At 52.5% G+C, this 15,208-nt stretch overlaps 1 protein-coding gene across 1 annotated transcript in view; it reads left to right on the forward strand.

Annotated features, from left to right (window-relative positions):
• The first annotated feature begins 885 nt into the window (after positions 1-885).
• Positions 886-15,208, forward strand: part of LOC144941964 (glucose-6-phosphate isomerase-like) — a 30,749-nt gene continuing 16,426 nt past the window's right edge. Inside the window, exons 1-8 of the mRNA XM_078868526.1 lie at positions 886-1,221; positions 5,466-5,556; positions 9,986-10,054; positions 11,747-11,866; positions 12,859-12,942; positions 13,489-13,635; positions 13,892-13,963; positions 15,023-15,067. Coding sequence (XP_078724652.1) covers positions 1,091-1,221; positions 5,466-5,556; positions 9,986-10,054; positions 11,747-11,866; positions 12,859-12,942; positions 13,489-13,635; positions 13,892-13,963; positions 15,023-15,067 — 759 coding nt within the window. The 5' untranslated portion in view covers positions 886-1,090. The remainder of the gene's footprint in view (positions 1,222-5,465; positions 5,557-9,985; positions 10,055-11,746; positions 11,867-12,858; positions 12,943-13,488; positions 13,636-13,891; positions 13,964-15,022; positions 15,068-15,208) is intronic.

A 15,208-nucleotide genomic window follows, 5' to 3' on the forward strand; every position in this document is an offset into this window, starting at 1 on the left:
CTGGCCATTGACCGAGCAACCCAACGTTCCTACCAGCTCCTTCCGCAGGAATGTGTTTATGTCCAGATGGGTATCACGCCCAACTCTGGTGTTCTTGGATGATTTCCACGTGATATTGCCTTCTCCCGTGGCACCTGAAACCGTGGCACCTGAAACCGTGGCACCTGGAAACGGCTTCATGGCGTGGTCGTGCAAGGATCGCAGGTGTTGGTTAGGCTGAGCCCCGCAGGTAATGTTACAACACATTTGTTGGAAAATTGAGTGGGTTCAGCTGGTGCAACTTCCGGTCATCTCGGCCTGTCGACCCTTGGCACCTGGGTCTGTCCCGTGGCACCTGGGTCTGTCCCATGGCACCTGGGTCTGTCCCATGGCAACTGGGTCTATTCCGAGGCACCTGGGTCTGTCCCGTGACCTCGCCGGCGAACCTTCGACACTTCACGTGGCCTCAATAGTGCACCTGGCCTGGCACGGGCGCTCGGTGGGGACGTCGCCGTCACTTGTTGCCAAATGGCGGCTATTGTGATGTATTTAGTGTTGATTCAATTCAGAACCACCCCACCATTTATTTAAATAACCCGTGCAAAACTCTCCGTAGGCCCTGGGGGCGGGGGGGGGAATATAATCAATGGGGGAGAGACGCAGTCCCTACGGTGACCTTGCCTCGACCTCCGGCGCCCCGCAAAATAAAAGAGAGGAAACGGAGGAATTAGTGGCGCTTGCGTGGACTGAGCATAATTTATATCCGCGACTCCCATTGGTCGCGCAGCTTCGTCTTCGGAAGTTGCGCAACCCTCGATGGGGGGGGGGGCGTTCCTGTTTCCACCACCCCCCCCAGCAGCAGCCAAATCTCCACCAATCCATCACATCCCACGAACGTGTTAGCGGTTCCTTTTCCTGTTTCTCATTCAGCAGGCGTCTTCTCTCTCGCTCGTTCTGTCTCTCTTCTCGCTCCTGCTGGGTTTAGCGCTTGTTGCTTTCACACACGAAACGCCGCCGCCGCCGCCTCTCGCTTTCTCTCCCTCTCTCTCTCCGTGCCTTCATCTCTTCCCAGCCTCCAGCGAGTGAAGCAGAAAGAACACGACTCGTCGCAATGGCAAGCGCTACAGGGCTGACGAGCGACCCAGCGTGGAAGCGGCTGGGCGAGTGGCACGCCAAGCACTCGGCCGCGCTCAAGATGAGACAGCTCTTCGACAAGGACGCGGAAAGATTTGCCAAATTCAGGTGAAAAACATTAAAAAACGATGCTCTCGACTCGCTGCCCGCTTGTTGGCAATGTTGCTTAGATGTTGCTGGTGGTGGTGCAGGTGGCCGTGACCTCACCGCCTTTTGTTTGAGTGGAAATCGCCCGGATTAGTGTGAGAGAAATCCCAGCCGCGAGAGAGCGAGTGGCCTGGAATTTTCGATTGCAAATTTCCCACCGAGTGGCTGAGCCTTCTAACATCGTTCGCTACGCGCGATGTTCCTTCGCAATACAAGAGAGGCGTGTTTCGTATGTTTGTTGTCTTGGGTACCTACTCTGTCGAGTACCTGCCATCGTTAATACAACGCTGGGTCTTGTTGGGCGTACGTCGCTTCAAAGACAATGTTTAGCCCCCCCCCCACCTGTTTAGCCCCCCCCCCCACCTGTTTAGCCCCCCCCCCCCACCTGTTTAGCCCCCCCCCCCCACCTGTTTAGCCCCCCCCCCACCTGTTTAGCCCCCCCCCACCTGTTTAGCCCCCCACCACCTGTTTAGCCCCCCCCACCACCACCTGTTTAGCCCCCCCCCCCACCACCTGTTTCATTTGTTTGCAGGAAGTTCCGTTCCGTCGCGTTACGCGGGGCAGGCTTTAACAATGCGAGGAGCGGTGGCGCTGTGGTTAGCGCGCTGCGCCATCGACCCACCCTCAACCGAGTTCACTTCCACGACCTCCCTCAGGTCGGCTCGGCCTGAAAACGAGTTACCTGGCCGCGGTGTGCAATAGAATGTCGGCACCGGGGGAGGGAAAGTGCGGCCGGGCGTGATGGTGGCTTAATAGGTGCTCGCAAACAGCACCATCCACCCCCCAACAGCCTGCCTGCTTTAGAGGCTGACCTGGGAGGTTCTCTTTTTGCCTTGGCATTTCATCGTTATATTATAAATCACCGGCGTGCAAAACCAGTCGTCGTCGCATTTGCAAAGTGCGATTGAGTGTCCCCCCAGTGGTGACAGCGCCCATCATGCTGCCCCCTCCCCCCCCGAGTTAGATGCTCGGCCACGACCTCCACTGCCCTCTGCCCTGCCCCCTACCCTGCCCCCTACCCTGCCCCCTACCCTGCCCCCTACCCTGCCCTGTCTACCATCGATCGCTTCGTTCGGCCTCAAGCGAGCACAGCGCGGCATGTCGGGCGCGGTGTTGGGGACATGGGCGTTCACTGGTGGTCCAGGACACGAAGGGGGGGGGGTGGGTAGGTTGTGGCCTGATTGGGGGTTATGTGGCATGAGCATCGCCGGGGGAGATAAAGGCGGCCTGGTGCGGCGTCATCAGCATCACTGGCAAAGAGACAGTGGGGCTAGTGCGGTGTTATGAGCATCAATGGGAAAGAGACGGTGGGCCTGGTGCGTTGTCATTCGGATCAATGTGAAATACAAAGGCGGCCTGGTGCGGCGTCATCAGCATCACTGGCAAAGAGACAAAGGCGGCCGGGCGTGGCCTGGTGTTTTGGCCTCCACTGCGTGGCGACTGCTGCAGAGGCTTGGTGGCCATGGCTGACGTGCCTGGGCGCACGGACTGCGCTGCCGTATTCACCCTAAAGGAGGCGCCACCTCTAGGGGGCATTGACGCGTCACAGCACTGCGGCAGATGACTCACTCTCACTCACCCCACTCTCACCCCCACACTCAGCCAAAAGGCCCATTCCAGCCGGTGCATTGTGTTTTTTGTAGCACGTTTGATAAAGGAACACGTTGAGTGTTGCGTACGCGATGAGAGCGATTCGGGATAGAAGCGTGTTCAATTCGATAAGGAAAATGCCTGGTGGATTTTGACCGTGTTGGCCGTTGAGGTCGAGCTGTAGCTGCATAGGAATTTTTTTCTCCATGACCTTGGCAGGGTACAGAGAAAGAGAGAGAGGGCGTCTTTAGTTGGCTACGATGCCGTTCAATGGAAACCGACGACATACGCCTTAACCGACGGGTAAACGGACGAATTGTCTCGTAATTTCACCCTTGCGACAACAACAGCAGCAGCAGCAACAAAAAGACATTTCACCTGGAATTCCTCACCCATCTCCCTGTGCAGGCTGTGTGCTCCTGGCTCGCTTGGGGTTTCCTCCACCGACGATTCAGCACGGTTGGCTACGTGCAGTGTGAAAGAAGTTCAACATACTTACAACACACAGAGGACCATCGTGCATACGCAGGTGTTTTAGCCCTGCTGCTGGATTGATGTTGGCAGCAGAGGACAGTGCATCGAAACCCACTGTTATACTGCACTCCTATGGTGAAGTATGGTCAAATATGGTCGAATAACAGCCACGACCCGCACGGTGTGAGAAGGCCTTCGCCCAGCAATGTACTGACAAATTGGCTGTACGTGTAAAACATTTATCTGTCTAGCTGCTATTGGATGAAGGCTTCCCCATGACACACATCGGTTTGCTGGGATTATTATCCATACTTCACATCGGTCAGTGCGGGTTTGTTGAAGGGGGTTGCTGAATTCCTGGGATATCACTTGCCACTGATGATAGCCGTGGCTGGAATTCGAGCTCGGGTTTTTCCAGGTTCCGTGGCGCAGTGCCCGTTAGCTGCTGCGCCACCACGCCTCCCGTACAGATTGCCCCTTCGCCATCACCGTATTATATTCTATCCACATCGCCGTTAGCAACTGCCATATACCGTAAATGTTTTTTTTGTTACGATCAGTATTTTTCACGATGCATTATTGTTATTGTGCAATTTGTTTATATTATTTTTTGTTTATATTACCCTTCACATCCCAATTCTTCATGAAGGAATATAAAGTTTGCATTCCCAACTGATCCTCTGGTTAAGATAACGTTCCTGTCTCCGTAACAATCCCAGCGATGTATATATTATTTTTTTATTGACCTTTCATCTGGTATATTTATAGCCATTCCTCTATCCACTGTTGGTTCAACACTCGCCCTGCCTATCGCCTCCTCCGATAGCTGTGCAATGGCACACGTTCTTGCCTGCAGCGTGACCTAATTCCGTTGGTAGGCGGAGCCCCGAGACCGTAACGCAATTTGGCAGTGACCCAAACTCTACACCTCGCTGTTGCAAATTAGGCCAAACCGGCTTCGTCGAGTTCTCACCGGGTTCAACAAATCGACGCACTTGGCTGCCCAGTCTATCATGAATGTTGTGTCACTTGCCGTGCTGTGCACGGGCTAGAGAAGAAGTTTACTGATGCGGTACAGACAGAATGTGGAGCTACTGGGCAGTTGGGAGGTTGTCACTCTCCCAACAACAACAACAAATGGAGGGCAGAGGGGTGAAGCTCACAACAACGAGCTTGGAGCACGGGGCAGATAAAACACAGCCATTTGGCACAGTAGGGAACACAGATGGTGCATCTTGTCAATCATCCCAGTTAGTCGACCTATGGCACCTGTGTCTGTCCTGTGACTTGCCAGCGAGTGCTTGACACTTCACGTGGCCTCAAGGTACACACAGCCTGGCACAAGCACCGTGGTGATGTCACCGTCACGTAGTGGCCAATGGTGGTTGTTCTTGTTATGCAATAAATTAAGTAATTTTACCTGCATTTGTTGGCATGCAGTTCCATCTCCAGCTCCTGCCACACCACCTTGGTTATGATCTTTGTGATGACGTTAAACCCCGAATTGTTCTCTGACACAAATGCACTTCCATCTTTGGAGAGTTCCTAATGTGAATGGGATAATCTCATCCCAAAACGAAGTTGATATAGCAGCATGGAGATGTGATGTGGACAAAGAAAACACTTTGAACCGAGGGTATATCTAGTGACCCGCAATGGATGATGTGTCAATGCAAGATTTCACGTGACCTGAGATCCCCTTGTGTGCAGGAAATCAACCAGTTCCTGTCTTGGCGATGCTATGAATTGTCACAATTCAGAGCTGCGATTTGATTTCAGTCTCCATCGTTTATCATCCAATTTTTTACATTTACCTAGTTTTGTTTCTCGGTTTATTCCGTCTCATTTGGACAGCTTTGGACTCTCCATTAGCAAAAATGTAACGTCATGTAATTTAAATCCATCGTGAAATCACACATGCGCAGTTTGATGCGTGTGTCTTGAGCGCTGAATTTGTGCATCGCAAGGACCCCGAGAGATGGCGACGGCTTGGGGAGGCATTGATCCATGAGCGTGTTAATCGTGGCTTGATGATGACAACGATTACGAGCGTTGAGATTGAACGTTGACTAATCGGTGTGCATCATTACGCGCCGAGTGTTTATCCCGTGTGCGCGACGCGGCTTGCGTGTTGCCCGCAGTCTGCTGCTCAACACTGATGACGGAGAGCTACTGCTGGACTACTCGAAGAACCTCATCACACCGGAGGTCATGGACCTGCTGCTCGACCTGGTGGGTGCCTCTGGTTGATGCGTTCACTCGTTGCCTTTAGGCGCATTCGCGATGGAAGTTGATAGATCGGGTGGCTGTGCGGTCTTGCCGTGAGCGGGCTTGTCACTGTGCCACCACGCGTGGTAATTTAATGATGAACAAGTAATTATAATGAATGAGTGAAGCACCGTTAAATAACTCCCACATTCTACACGGTGTGGAGAGGCACTCATCCAGCAGTGGATGGACAAAAGTGCTGTACATGACCCATAATAGTACATGCACAAATAGTACTTCTGCCATTTGTACATGTACCATAATCCAACTATTGATAAATGGACCCACTGCCTACGAACCGAGTGAATGCTATATGAACTGGTCCAGGGCCCTCCACTTTCACCAACACACAATATCCACCGTGGTGAAGGTATGGTCAAACGACTGCCGTGATTGATAGGGCACAGGGAAAGTCTTCGTATTGCAGCGAATACATCTCTGTAAATTATTATTACTGCATCCAAGCTGGACCCACAGAGTGGCCAACGTAGAAGGAAGAAAAATGTTGCACATAGAAGAATATCTTATGCAGGTGGTGATGAGAAGGAAACTGGCACTATTTTTACACAATCTAGATTTGAAGCTTTTGTGACTGCAGGAATCCATACTCTTTGGTTCTTTCGGTAAAGTCACGTAGGTAGAAAATTAATAGATCACGAGGTTTCGATCGCAACACAAGCGACGGTCGCTTGTGTTGCGATCTATCTACGTGACTTTACCGAAAGAATCAAAGAGTATTTTTACACACATGTAGGATGGACAGCAAGAAGAAAATTAAAAGTGTGTTGTTTGGAAAAATAGAAGGAATCGTAAAGAGAGGAAGACCTATCAGGTAAATGGCTTTACGACGACACAAGGCATTGTTGCAACAAAGATGTGGCACTACTTGGGCACAGTGGCATAAGACGGAGGAAAGTGGAAACAAATGACGACATGCGCGGTAGACACCGACTGGCTATCTACCCGTGGATCGCGATGATGATGGTGATGATGAAATTATTACTGTTTGATGGCCCAAATCCAGGACTTGGATTAGCGCCCGGTTGGTTGCCTTGCGTATCCAAGGCTAACTCTGGAGCTGTTCAGTGCAAGGGCTGCTTACGTTGAGAAATCGTTGGCTTCGTTTTATTGGACGGTGACTCGCTCTGACCTCGCCACGTCTCTTCGGTGCCAGGAAGTGACTCGGCAGGAAAGTTTGGGACGCGCGGCGCTCAGCAGTACAGTGCCCCGTGCGTCATTTCATAACCTTCACCGTCCGGAGTTGCTCATTCGCGTGACGGTGGCACGTTGCCATGAATGGCTTCTGACAGTCTAGCCGCTCGATTGACCCCCGTGATGCGCGAAGCTTTCACTGGCCTGCGAAGGCAACACTTTGCCACTGGCGTGTTGATTAAACCGTAGTCACTTTAAGATGTTTCTTGTTCATGTCTTTTTTGTTTGTTGCAGTTGCACCCGAGTCAAGAGCCACATCATGGCTCACAGGGTTATACCTAATAAATGAAATGAAACTGAAACCTTGGCAATGTTTCGCAGCGCCCACAGATAAAATGTCGTTTCGCGTTCATGTTTTTTTTAAATTCACAAATGCTCCAGCAGGTACGAGATTAAGATGAGTGAAAACAAAAAGATTCACTGCATTTATTATAAATACCACATGAATAAAAATAATAATTTACATGCCTTTGTCAGGCCCCTGCTGTATGGAGGCCTTCTCGTGCTGTATCATTATTTGGGGTTTATTTTTCCATACTTCACCACGCTCACCTGGGGATTGGTGAAATGTAGGGGGGCAAGGCAGTGGGGGGGGGGTGTACACTCCATTACTAGTTCAGATATCACCTCTCCTATTAATGGTCGCCAGGAATCTAACTCAGGTAGTCGAGTTAATAACTGGGTGCACAAACCACTGCCCTACCGCTACCCCAACACTGCCTTGTAATAGAACACTGTAGAGCAAGGCTGAAGTCACTGGCATTGCTCGCCCTCCAATCCCACCGCCCTTAGATGAGTGACAAGTCACCGTTAGACGGGACACGACACATTCGTCAATAACACTGCCTGAAGTTGCCTATTATATATTGTTCATATTAAAACCGCCTTATTGACGAATGTATTGAGGTTTTTGTAGTTGTTGCTATTTGTGCTTGTGCGCCGTTGCCATCGTGGTAGCGTCAACAAACAGTGCTGTTAGTAAGGGTTCGGTGTCGTCAAATCCTGTGGTATCTAGGGCTGGGCTCAAAATGCTTCGAATTTTTTGCCTCCTGTTTTCTTTCAAACCATATATTTAACAAAACTGACCACAATTGTGTTTATCCACACACATACATTGCATATTTACTCAATACTGGACTAATTGCCCGGCTAATGCCCTCGAAGTGACCTGCGCTGGTTTGATCGGTGCGTCTCAGGTCTCGGCGCCAGTCCTCATGACCCCCCATGTGACCCCCCCCTCATGACCCCCCACATGCAGTGCCGTGGCTTAACTTGGGGGAGGGGTCGCCCTTGAAAAAGGCCTCGCTATCTCATTGGCCGAACCCTCCGGGATGCCAAACCAGATGTCACAGCGAGACGATTGATGTCTGGTGGCCTGGTTGATGGCATTCGTGGTGTTGGGGACACTGAATAGATTTTATTGATTTTATTTTAAAAGCGTAATGTATTTTTTAGTTTGCAAGGGTGTCCCAAGGTCAAACGAAGGTTGCCATCCTCAGCCCACACCGTTGCCCCCTCGGATCTTTCGACAGATGATTTTAAGTTTAACACGTAGGCATTTGCGACTAATATCATCCATAATACAGGTATTGTTTTGGGTTAGATCGCGTAATAATATAAATATATATTTAGGTTAGATCGTGTAAATATCTATATAAATGTATATATACGCGATCTAACCCAAAAAAAAAACCTATATTAGAGATGAATATAAAGTTTTCCTTGGTATCATCTCGTAGCTAAACAACCTTGTATTTACATATGTAATTGTTGCTATTCAAGCACGGCCACACACAATCAGAATAGTTGGATCCCTGACTATGCAGGGCATCACGAAAGGCGTTTCATCTGCCGGGGAAGAAGATCCCGTAACAGTTCTCAGGAGCAGCCCAATGTTGCGCTGAGGATCCTGGCCTGAAGTCTTAAATCACCGGTGTCTCGTGTTGTTGGAACTGTGCCCCTTGCTGGATGTGGTGGAAGCTCGTAGGAGTCGACACTGATCCAGGTTTACACCATTGGAACCTCATTTGCCAGAAGAAAAAAAATATGATAATTGTTTTTTTACCCCTTTTATCTGTGCGCCTTTTGGCGTCATCTGGTCCAACACCGTGTGAGACTAGGCTCTAAGGAAAGCTGTCTCGGGTGTGGACCAATCAACCTCAAGGACAGTGCATACATTATCAGAGTTATGTTTTTTGTTTGCATTACGACTGCAGGTATTGTGGTCTATGCAAACATATGACTCCTTGTAAAAAAAGGTGTCAGTTTTGTTGCCAGATAAAAGGGTAAAAAAACAATTATCACTGATCCAGGTTATTTAGGGCCTGCGTGGCTTGCAGTCCGCACGCGAATCACGACGATGTTACACACGCCGGCCGATACAATCACATCCTGAAACTAAGTCGGGTTTTTGCCTGGATGGTGCTTGCATGGGTGTCCGTCACGGGCAATGGGTTGTTACGGGCTGCGGGGCTACACGGTGGGCAGCAGGGGGCATTGGCAGCACACTCCGCGGTTGTACTGTGCTCATATGCTCCTCGTGTAGTGTACTGCCCACACTTCCGCTCCTGGGTAGGGGTCAGTATTGCAGTGCTTTGCGTGCTGCAGAGTGAACTTGCCGAGTTTAATTCCCAGTGACGGCTAACATCGGTGATAACTGAACCGGTTCTGGTGCAAGCCAACCCACACTGACCAGGTTGGTGAAGTATGGTTCAACCAAACCCCTAAGACGGACACGATATCAATGTCATTGCTGGTGTGTGATGCGTGCGCTTGTTTGTGTGCTCTCAAACACAGTGGAGTGATCCTGGCACTTGGCTCCATTCTTCGCCGATTCGATGAGATTCTCGGCATGGCCCGGTAAACGTGCCAACGTTGGGGAACAGTTGGCCCCAACATTGCTCCAACGTGTGGCATGCTTTACTGGGGCGTTATCTCGGTCTGTCCTGAGTGTCCCCGAGGTTCACTCGGCTGTAACCGAGCACGTGTTTTGTGGGTCGTGTAATCATTTGCGTGGGGGAGACGGAGGCGGGCGGGCGTGCGATGCTGGCCACACCAGCTCTTCGTGTGTACCATGCTAGCCTTAATCGGTGCTCGCTAACAGCACTTTGCACCAACAGTCTCGAATGCTGCACATCACTGAGGAGCTTTGTCTGTACCTTTGTTCCTTTGCGACCTTCAGGCACGTTCACGTGGAATTGAAAAGGCCAGAGACCGCATGTTCAGCGGGGAGAAGATTAACTTCACAGAGGTGAGTGTCGGGGAGTGGGGGGGGGCTGTGGGGGGGGGGCTCATCGCACCGGACAAAACGACCGCCGCCCCGCCCCTCGAACGCCCCGCCCCTCGAACGCCCCGCCCCTCGAACGCCCCGCCCCTCGAACGCCCCCGCCCCTCGACCGCCCCGCCCCTCGAACGCCCCCGCCCCTCGAACGCCCCGCCCCTCGAACGCCCCGCCCCTCGAACGCCCCCGCCCCTCGAACGCCCCCGCCCCTCGAACGCCCCGCCCCTCGAACGCCCCGCCCCTCGAACGCCCCGCCCCTCGAACCAAAGCGGCTCCTACGCAGTCGGCTCATGCGCACGAAGGCTGCCTCTTGTGCAGGGGGTGCTGCAGTGGCGAGATGTTAACTACCTCGCCTGGTATGCAGGAGGTCGTGGGTGCGATCCCGACGCTGATGCCTGCTGTATATTTGGAGTTTGCATGTTCTCCCCGTGGTCGCGTGGATTTCTCCCCGAGTCTTCCAGTTTTTACCCCTCCACATTTCGAATCGACAAGCGTTCAGAGTATTTGGCTGCTATAAATTTCCACCTGATAAGCGACTTCATTTGGCTGTTAGGTGTTGAAGCGAGGTCGCTTCTGAAAGAAGAGTTGTATCGCTCGGGGGGCCTTACCCGGTAAAATAAAAAAATAGTTCAGTTTAGTTTCAGGCCGACTGCAGAAACGCAACCGCAGCGTCTGTGCGACGGCTACCCAGCGTGAAGCGAAATCCCATGAGGGCGCGCGCACGGCTGGTGGCTGCAGCGCAGGTCCGCACCTGTAGCCCTGAACTTCTCTCGCCCCCAACTCGGTGAGCTATTGCGTGCAGGAAATGCCCCTCCGTCGATGGATTTGCAGAGACGGATGAAACAGACGTTCGTGCGATTTTGCGTTGGCAGTCGTGCGTGAGCATGAATAACCAAAAACTCGATGCAGTGCTCGATAACACTGCCTGGAAGAGGAAAACAACATCACAAGTGGCTCTTCTTCGTTGCACAGCCAGAGAAGAAGGCCCATTGCCCAATATGTCACTGATTATATTTATCCTCTTTATGGCGACGTTATTGATGCACGTGTTGACTTGTGGCAGAAGACCTGCTGCTACAACAGTGGAGAAAAATATTGAGCAGTTGAGCACCCAAGTCATATTGGGCATCGTTTTTGGTTATTTGGAGAGCTTGGCACATGACCAAGAAAATGTGACCGTCAGCTGCTGCAGGCATTGGCACGGCACGGAGGGCGGAGGGGGCATGGCTCTGTGGGAGTTCCACGAGATGAATCGCGCACTTTGTCGTAGCCATAATTCGCCGATGCCGAGTCGACCGTGAGCGGTCTAGCGTTACGCGTGAATTTAATGAATGACAGCACCACTGTCGAGTTTGATAGATGGCCAATGCCTGCAATTGACGACCGGCTGGCGGTTGGCGCCACTGGTGGCCACCGGCAAAGCCAATCGGTCTACATCACCTGAAACTGATAGCGCTAATGGGACAGGGCGGTGGTGTGGGGGGTGATGCTGTGGTGTGTGGTGCTGTTGAGGAGCGGTGGCGTAGTGGTTGGCGCGCTGTGCTACAATCCCGGCGACCCGAGTTCGATTCCCGCTTTGCAATGCCTCGCAATGCCCTGTAATACCCCGTAATGCCCTGTAATGCCCCGTAATGCCCTGCAATGTCCCGCAATGCCCCACAGAACCGCGCGGTGCTGCACGTGGCTTTGCGCAACCGCTCCAGCAAGCCGATGGTGGTGGACGGCAAGGACGTGATGCCCGACGTCAACGCTGTGCTGGACAAGATGCGCGGCTTCTGCGAGGTACAGGGAGGGGGCGGCGGGGTTGGTGGCGGGGTGGGGAGGGGAGGGAGAATGGGGGGGTATGGGGGGGCGTATGAGGGGGGCTGCCCCATGGAACCAATCTGACCCCCACTTCTCCACATACAAACAACAACAACAACAACAGCAGTGGCCGACATTCACCAGTAAGTGGCGGTGGCGTCATCGCGACGCTTGTGCCAGGCTAGGGTGCACTTCATGGCCACGTTGAAGCGACGAAAGACGCGCTGCTGGCGGGAGGTCACGGGACAGCCCCAGGTGCCACGGGTTGACCGACTGAGAAGACTGGCAAGGCGCACCACCCCACTGTGCAAATCTGCCGTGTGGGGGTGACGCACGCAGACAAAGACTCAGGATCCCCACCGCCACCATATAGCCTACATAGGATGTTGGCGCAAGTGCTGCTATCGTGCACATGCCAAAGATTCACAATCAAGTTAACTCTCTATCATCCAGTGCAGTTGGAGTGTAGCGGTTCGAAGTCCAATTAAAATAGAAACTTGGATAGCAGGAATCCAATGTTTCGAGAGATATATTTCATTATTTTTCCCCCACAAGCACGGCTAATCTGCGACCCTGATTAATCGGTCCACGGAAATTCGAGAGTTATCTGTACGGTGCAAACTCTATTGCAAGTGACTTCGTTTACAATCTTGCAAGCGTGTTGCCCGAACACCACCCCGCGTTATTTTACCGCTGCGGTTTTATTGCCTCTGATACCACCACTTGGCTTCACCCGGCATCCACGTTCCCGATCCGTATGACCTAGCGGGTGACGCGCGCCGGCCGCAAACATTCCGCGCGGCGATGTACTTTTCCCTTTAGCCGCGAACCACGCCGCGGGAATACCGCACCGCTTTACTTTCCGCTTGAACCACGCGTCGGGAACGTCCGCGCGCTCGCTCGCACGCACGCACCCACGTCGCTCAGACCCGCCCGCCGGCCCGCGCGTTTGTCGTGTCTCCCCCGCGCAGAGGGTGCGGAGCGGACAGTGGAAGGGCTACTCTGGCAAGCCAATCTCCGACGTCGTCAACATCGGCATCGGCGGCTCTGACCTGGTAGGTGCGGCCGCCGCTTGTGGCGCGGCTCACCCGGCGCCGTTCGCGTGACACCGGCGCGGTCGTTGCAGGTGGCCCGGGTCGCCCGGCGAGTTTCTTTTTTGTTGTTGTTGCGTGTGTTGTTGTTGTTGTTCCCCACGATGTCATGGTTATAGCACCCCCCCCTCTCCAGTGGCTTTCAACGGTCGCATGAAGCCGTTACGTTTGGCGTATACGCAGTTGTTGTACGCAATCGATTTCCGCACTCAGGATTCGGCACGCGCCACCGCAAGCTTGAGAATCAATTTTTTTGGTGTTGTTTTTAATCGACTTGACGCCTGTTGCAAGCTTCTTGTGCTCACACTCTGCTTTGAGATGCCGCGCTATAAATTTCCACACAATAAACCAATTAGTTGAGCTATCATTTGTGGCCAGGTCGCTTCTGAAAAATAGCTCAGTGGGGCCTTACCTGGTAAAATACAAAATAATTGTTTACTCTAGAGACCCTTCTGCCAGCAGGGGAGTGAGTGAGAAATTGCAGGGCTGCTCCTTTACTTTCACCCGCAGGGCCCCCTGATGGTGACCGAGGCGCTGAAGCCGTACTCGAAGGGCGGCCCCAACTCGTGGTTCGTGTCGAACATCGACGGCACGCACATGGCCAAGACGCTCGCCGTGCTCGACCCCGAGACGACGCTCTTCATCATCGCGTCCAAGGTCCGGGGGCCCCCTTCCCCTTTGACCCCCGCGCCGCGCAACGCCAATGGACCAGGTCCTTTTTATACATATATATATAAAACTACTTTGGTTGGTCTTTATTTTACTATGACAATTGGTGAGACGAATGCATCGGAAGCAATCCATGTTACTCGCGGACCCAAAGGCGATGGTGGTGATGATGATGATGATGGAGGTGATGGTGAAGGTGGATGATGGAGGTGACGATCGCTCGTTTGTGTTTGTGTGCGTGCAGACGTTCACGACTCAAGAGACGATCACCAACGCCGAGTCGGCCAAAGAGTGGCTCCTGAAGAAAGCTGGAGACGTGAGTCGGTTTGCGGAAGCGCTGCAGGTTTAAGACGATAATAGCTAAATTGTAGTCCGAGTAAGCTTCCTTAGCAATGTATCATTAAACACAATATCTGGCTTAATTGTACATGACCACTATAACCTGAATGTGCCTCATATCGTAGATCTCCGAATCTAAGCGGGGTTCGAGCCTGGTTATTGGGTGAATGGGAGGACTGTCTTGATAATGCCAGGTATGGTAGGGGTTGGGCAGAGAGCTTTGAGTCTCATACCTCCTCGTATGCAAAGGGTTTTCTCCAGGTACCCCAGTTTCTTCCCATATCCGAAGCATTCTGTTATAATAATGTTTAGTTTCATATAGCGTCATCATTCATGCAAATTGCATCTCGCAATCACCGAGGAACCACAGACACTAGGTGGAAGGCAGCCAGGCAGTGAGCTTGCCCTACCAACAATTGCCCATCCTCCGCAGTCGTCTATTAAGATATTTTCAGCGAATCAATGAGCGTTTATACGCTTGCGAGGAAATCGGAGCACCCGGAGAAAACCCACGTAGTGGGAACCGATGCTACGAGTGGACCTCGTTGTACCCTCTTCTCCTGGGAAGGGAGTCTCGCAAACATCGGTGTGTGATCCACCAGCCCTGATTGCCTCCACAGCGTCACTGGGTTGCAGGCCACGTGCAACGTAGCCACCACCGCCCAGTAGCGTTTAAACAAAAGATCGCGAACCAATAGACTGACGGGACACGCTTCCTCCGTGATGACCCACCGACTTGCCATTTCGGTTTTGGTTTTGTTAATGTAGCGAAATAACTTAAAGAAGAGTTTCCCAAAAAAAAAACCTTTTATTTAGTTGCACGCCATTTTTTTGCAATTCTAAACACATCTATGCAAGCGGTTGCATAGCCGCCGCGCTTTTCTCTTTACACACCGCGAGCGGGCTGGCGAGCGGGCGGGCGAGCGGGCGGGCATTCGGTGGTGGACCCTGGACGCCCGCTGGACCGTAGGAACGCGTGCGCCGTTGCCGCTCACGCGACTTCTTGACGGATTTTTCGTTTCTCTCTTCCCATCAGCCCGCGGCAGTCGCGAAGCACTTCGTGGCGCTCTCCACAAACGGGGTGAGTACCCTGGCGGCAGCGCTGCGCCCTCGCCCTAAGAAGCGGCGTCGCGTTTTCACAGTTTGCCTTTTGATTTGTTTGTCCGGGGGCTTTATCACCCCTTGCACATTTGTACGCTCAATTCGGGTCCTGCGTCCGTCT

This window comes from Lampetra fluviatilis, chromosome 26 (assembly GCF_964198595.1).
Source record: "Lampetra fluviatilis chromosome 26, kcLamFluv1.1, whole genome shotgun sequence".
Lineage (NCBI taxonomy): Eukaryota > Metazoa > Chordata > Hyperoartia > Petromyzontiformes > Petromyzontidae > Lampetra > Lampetra fluviatilis.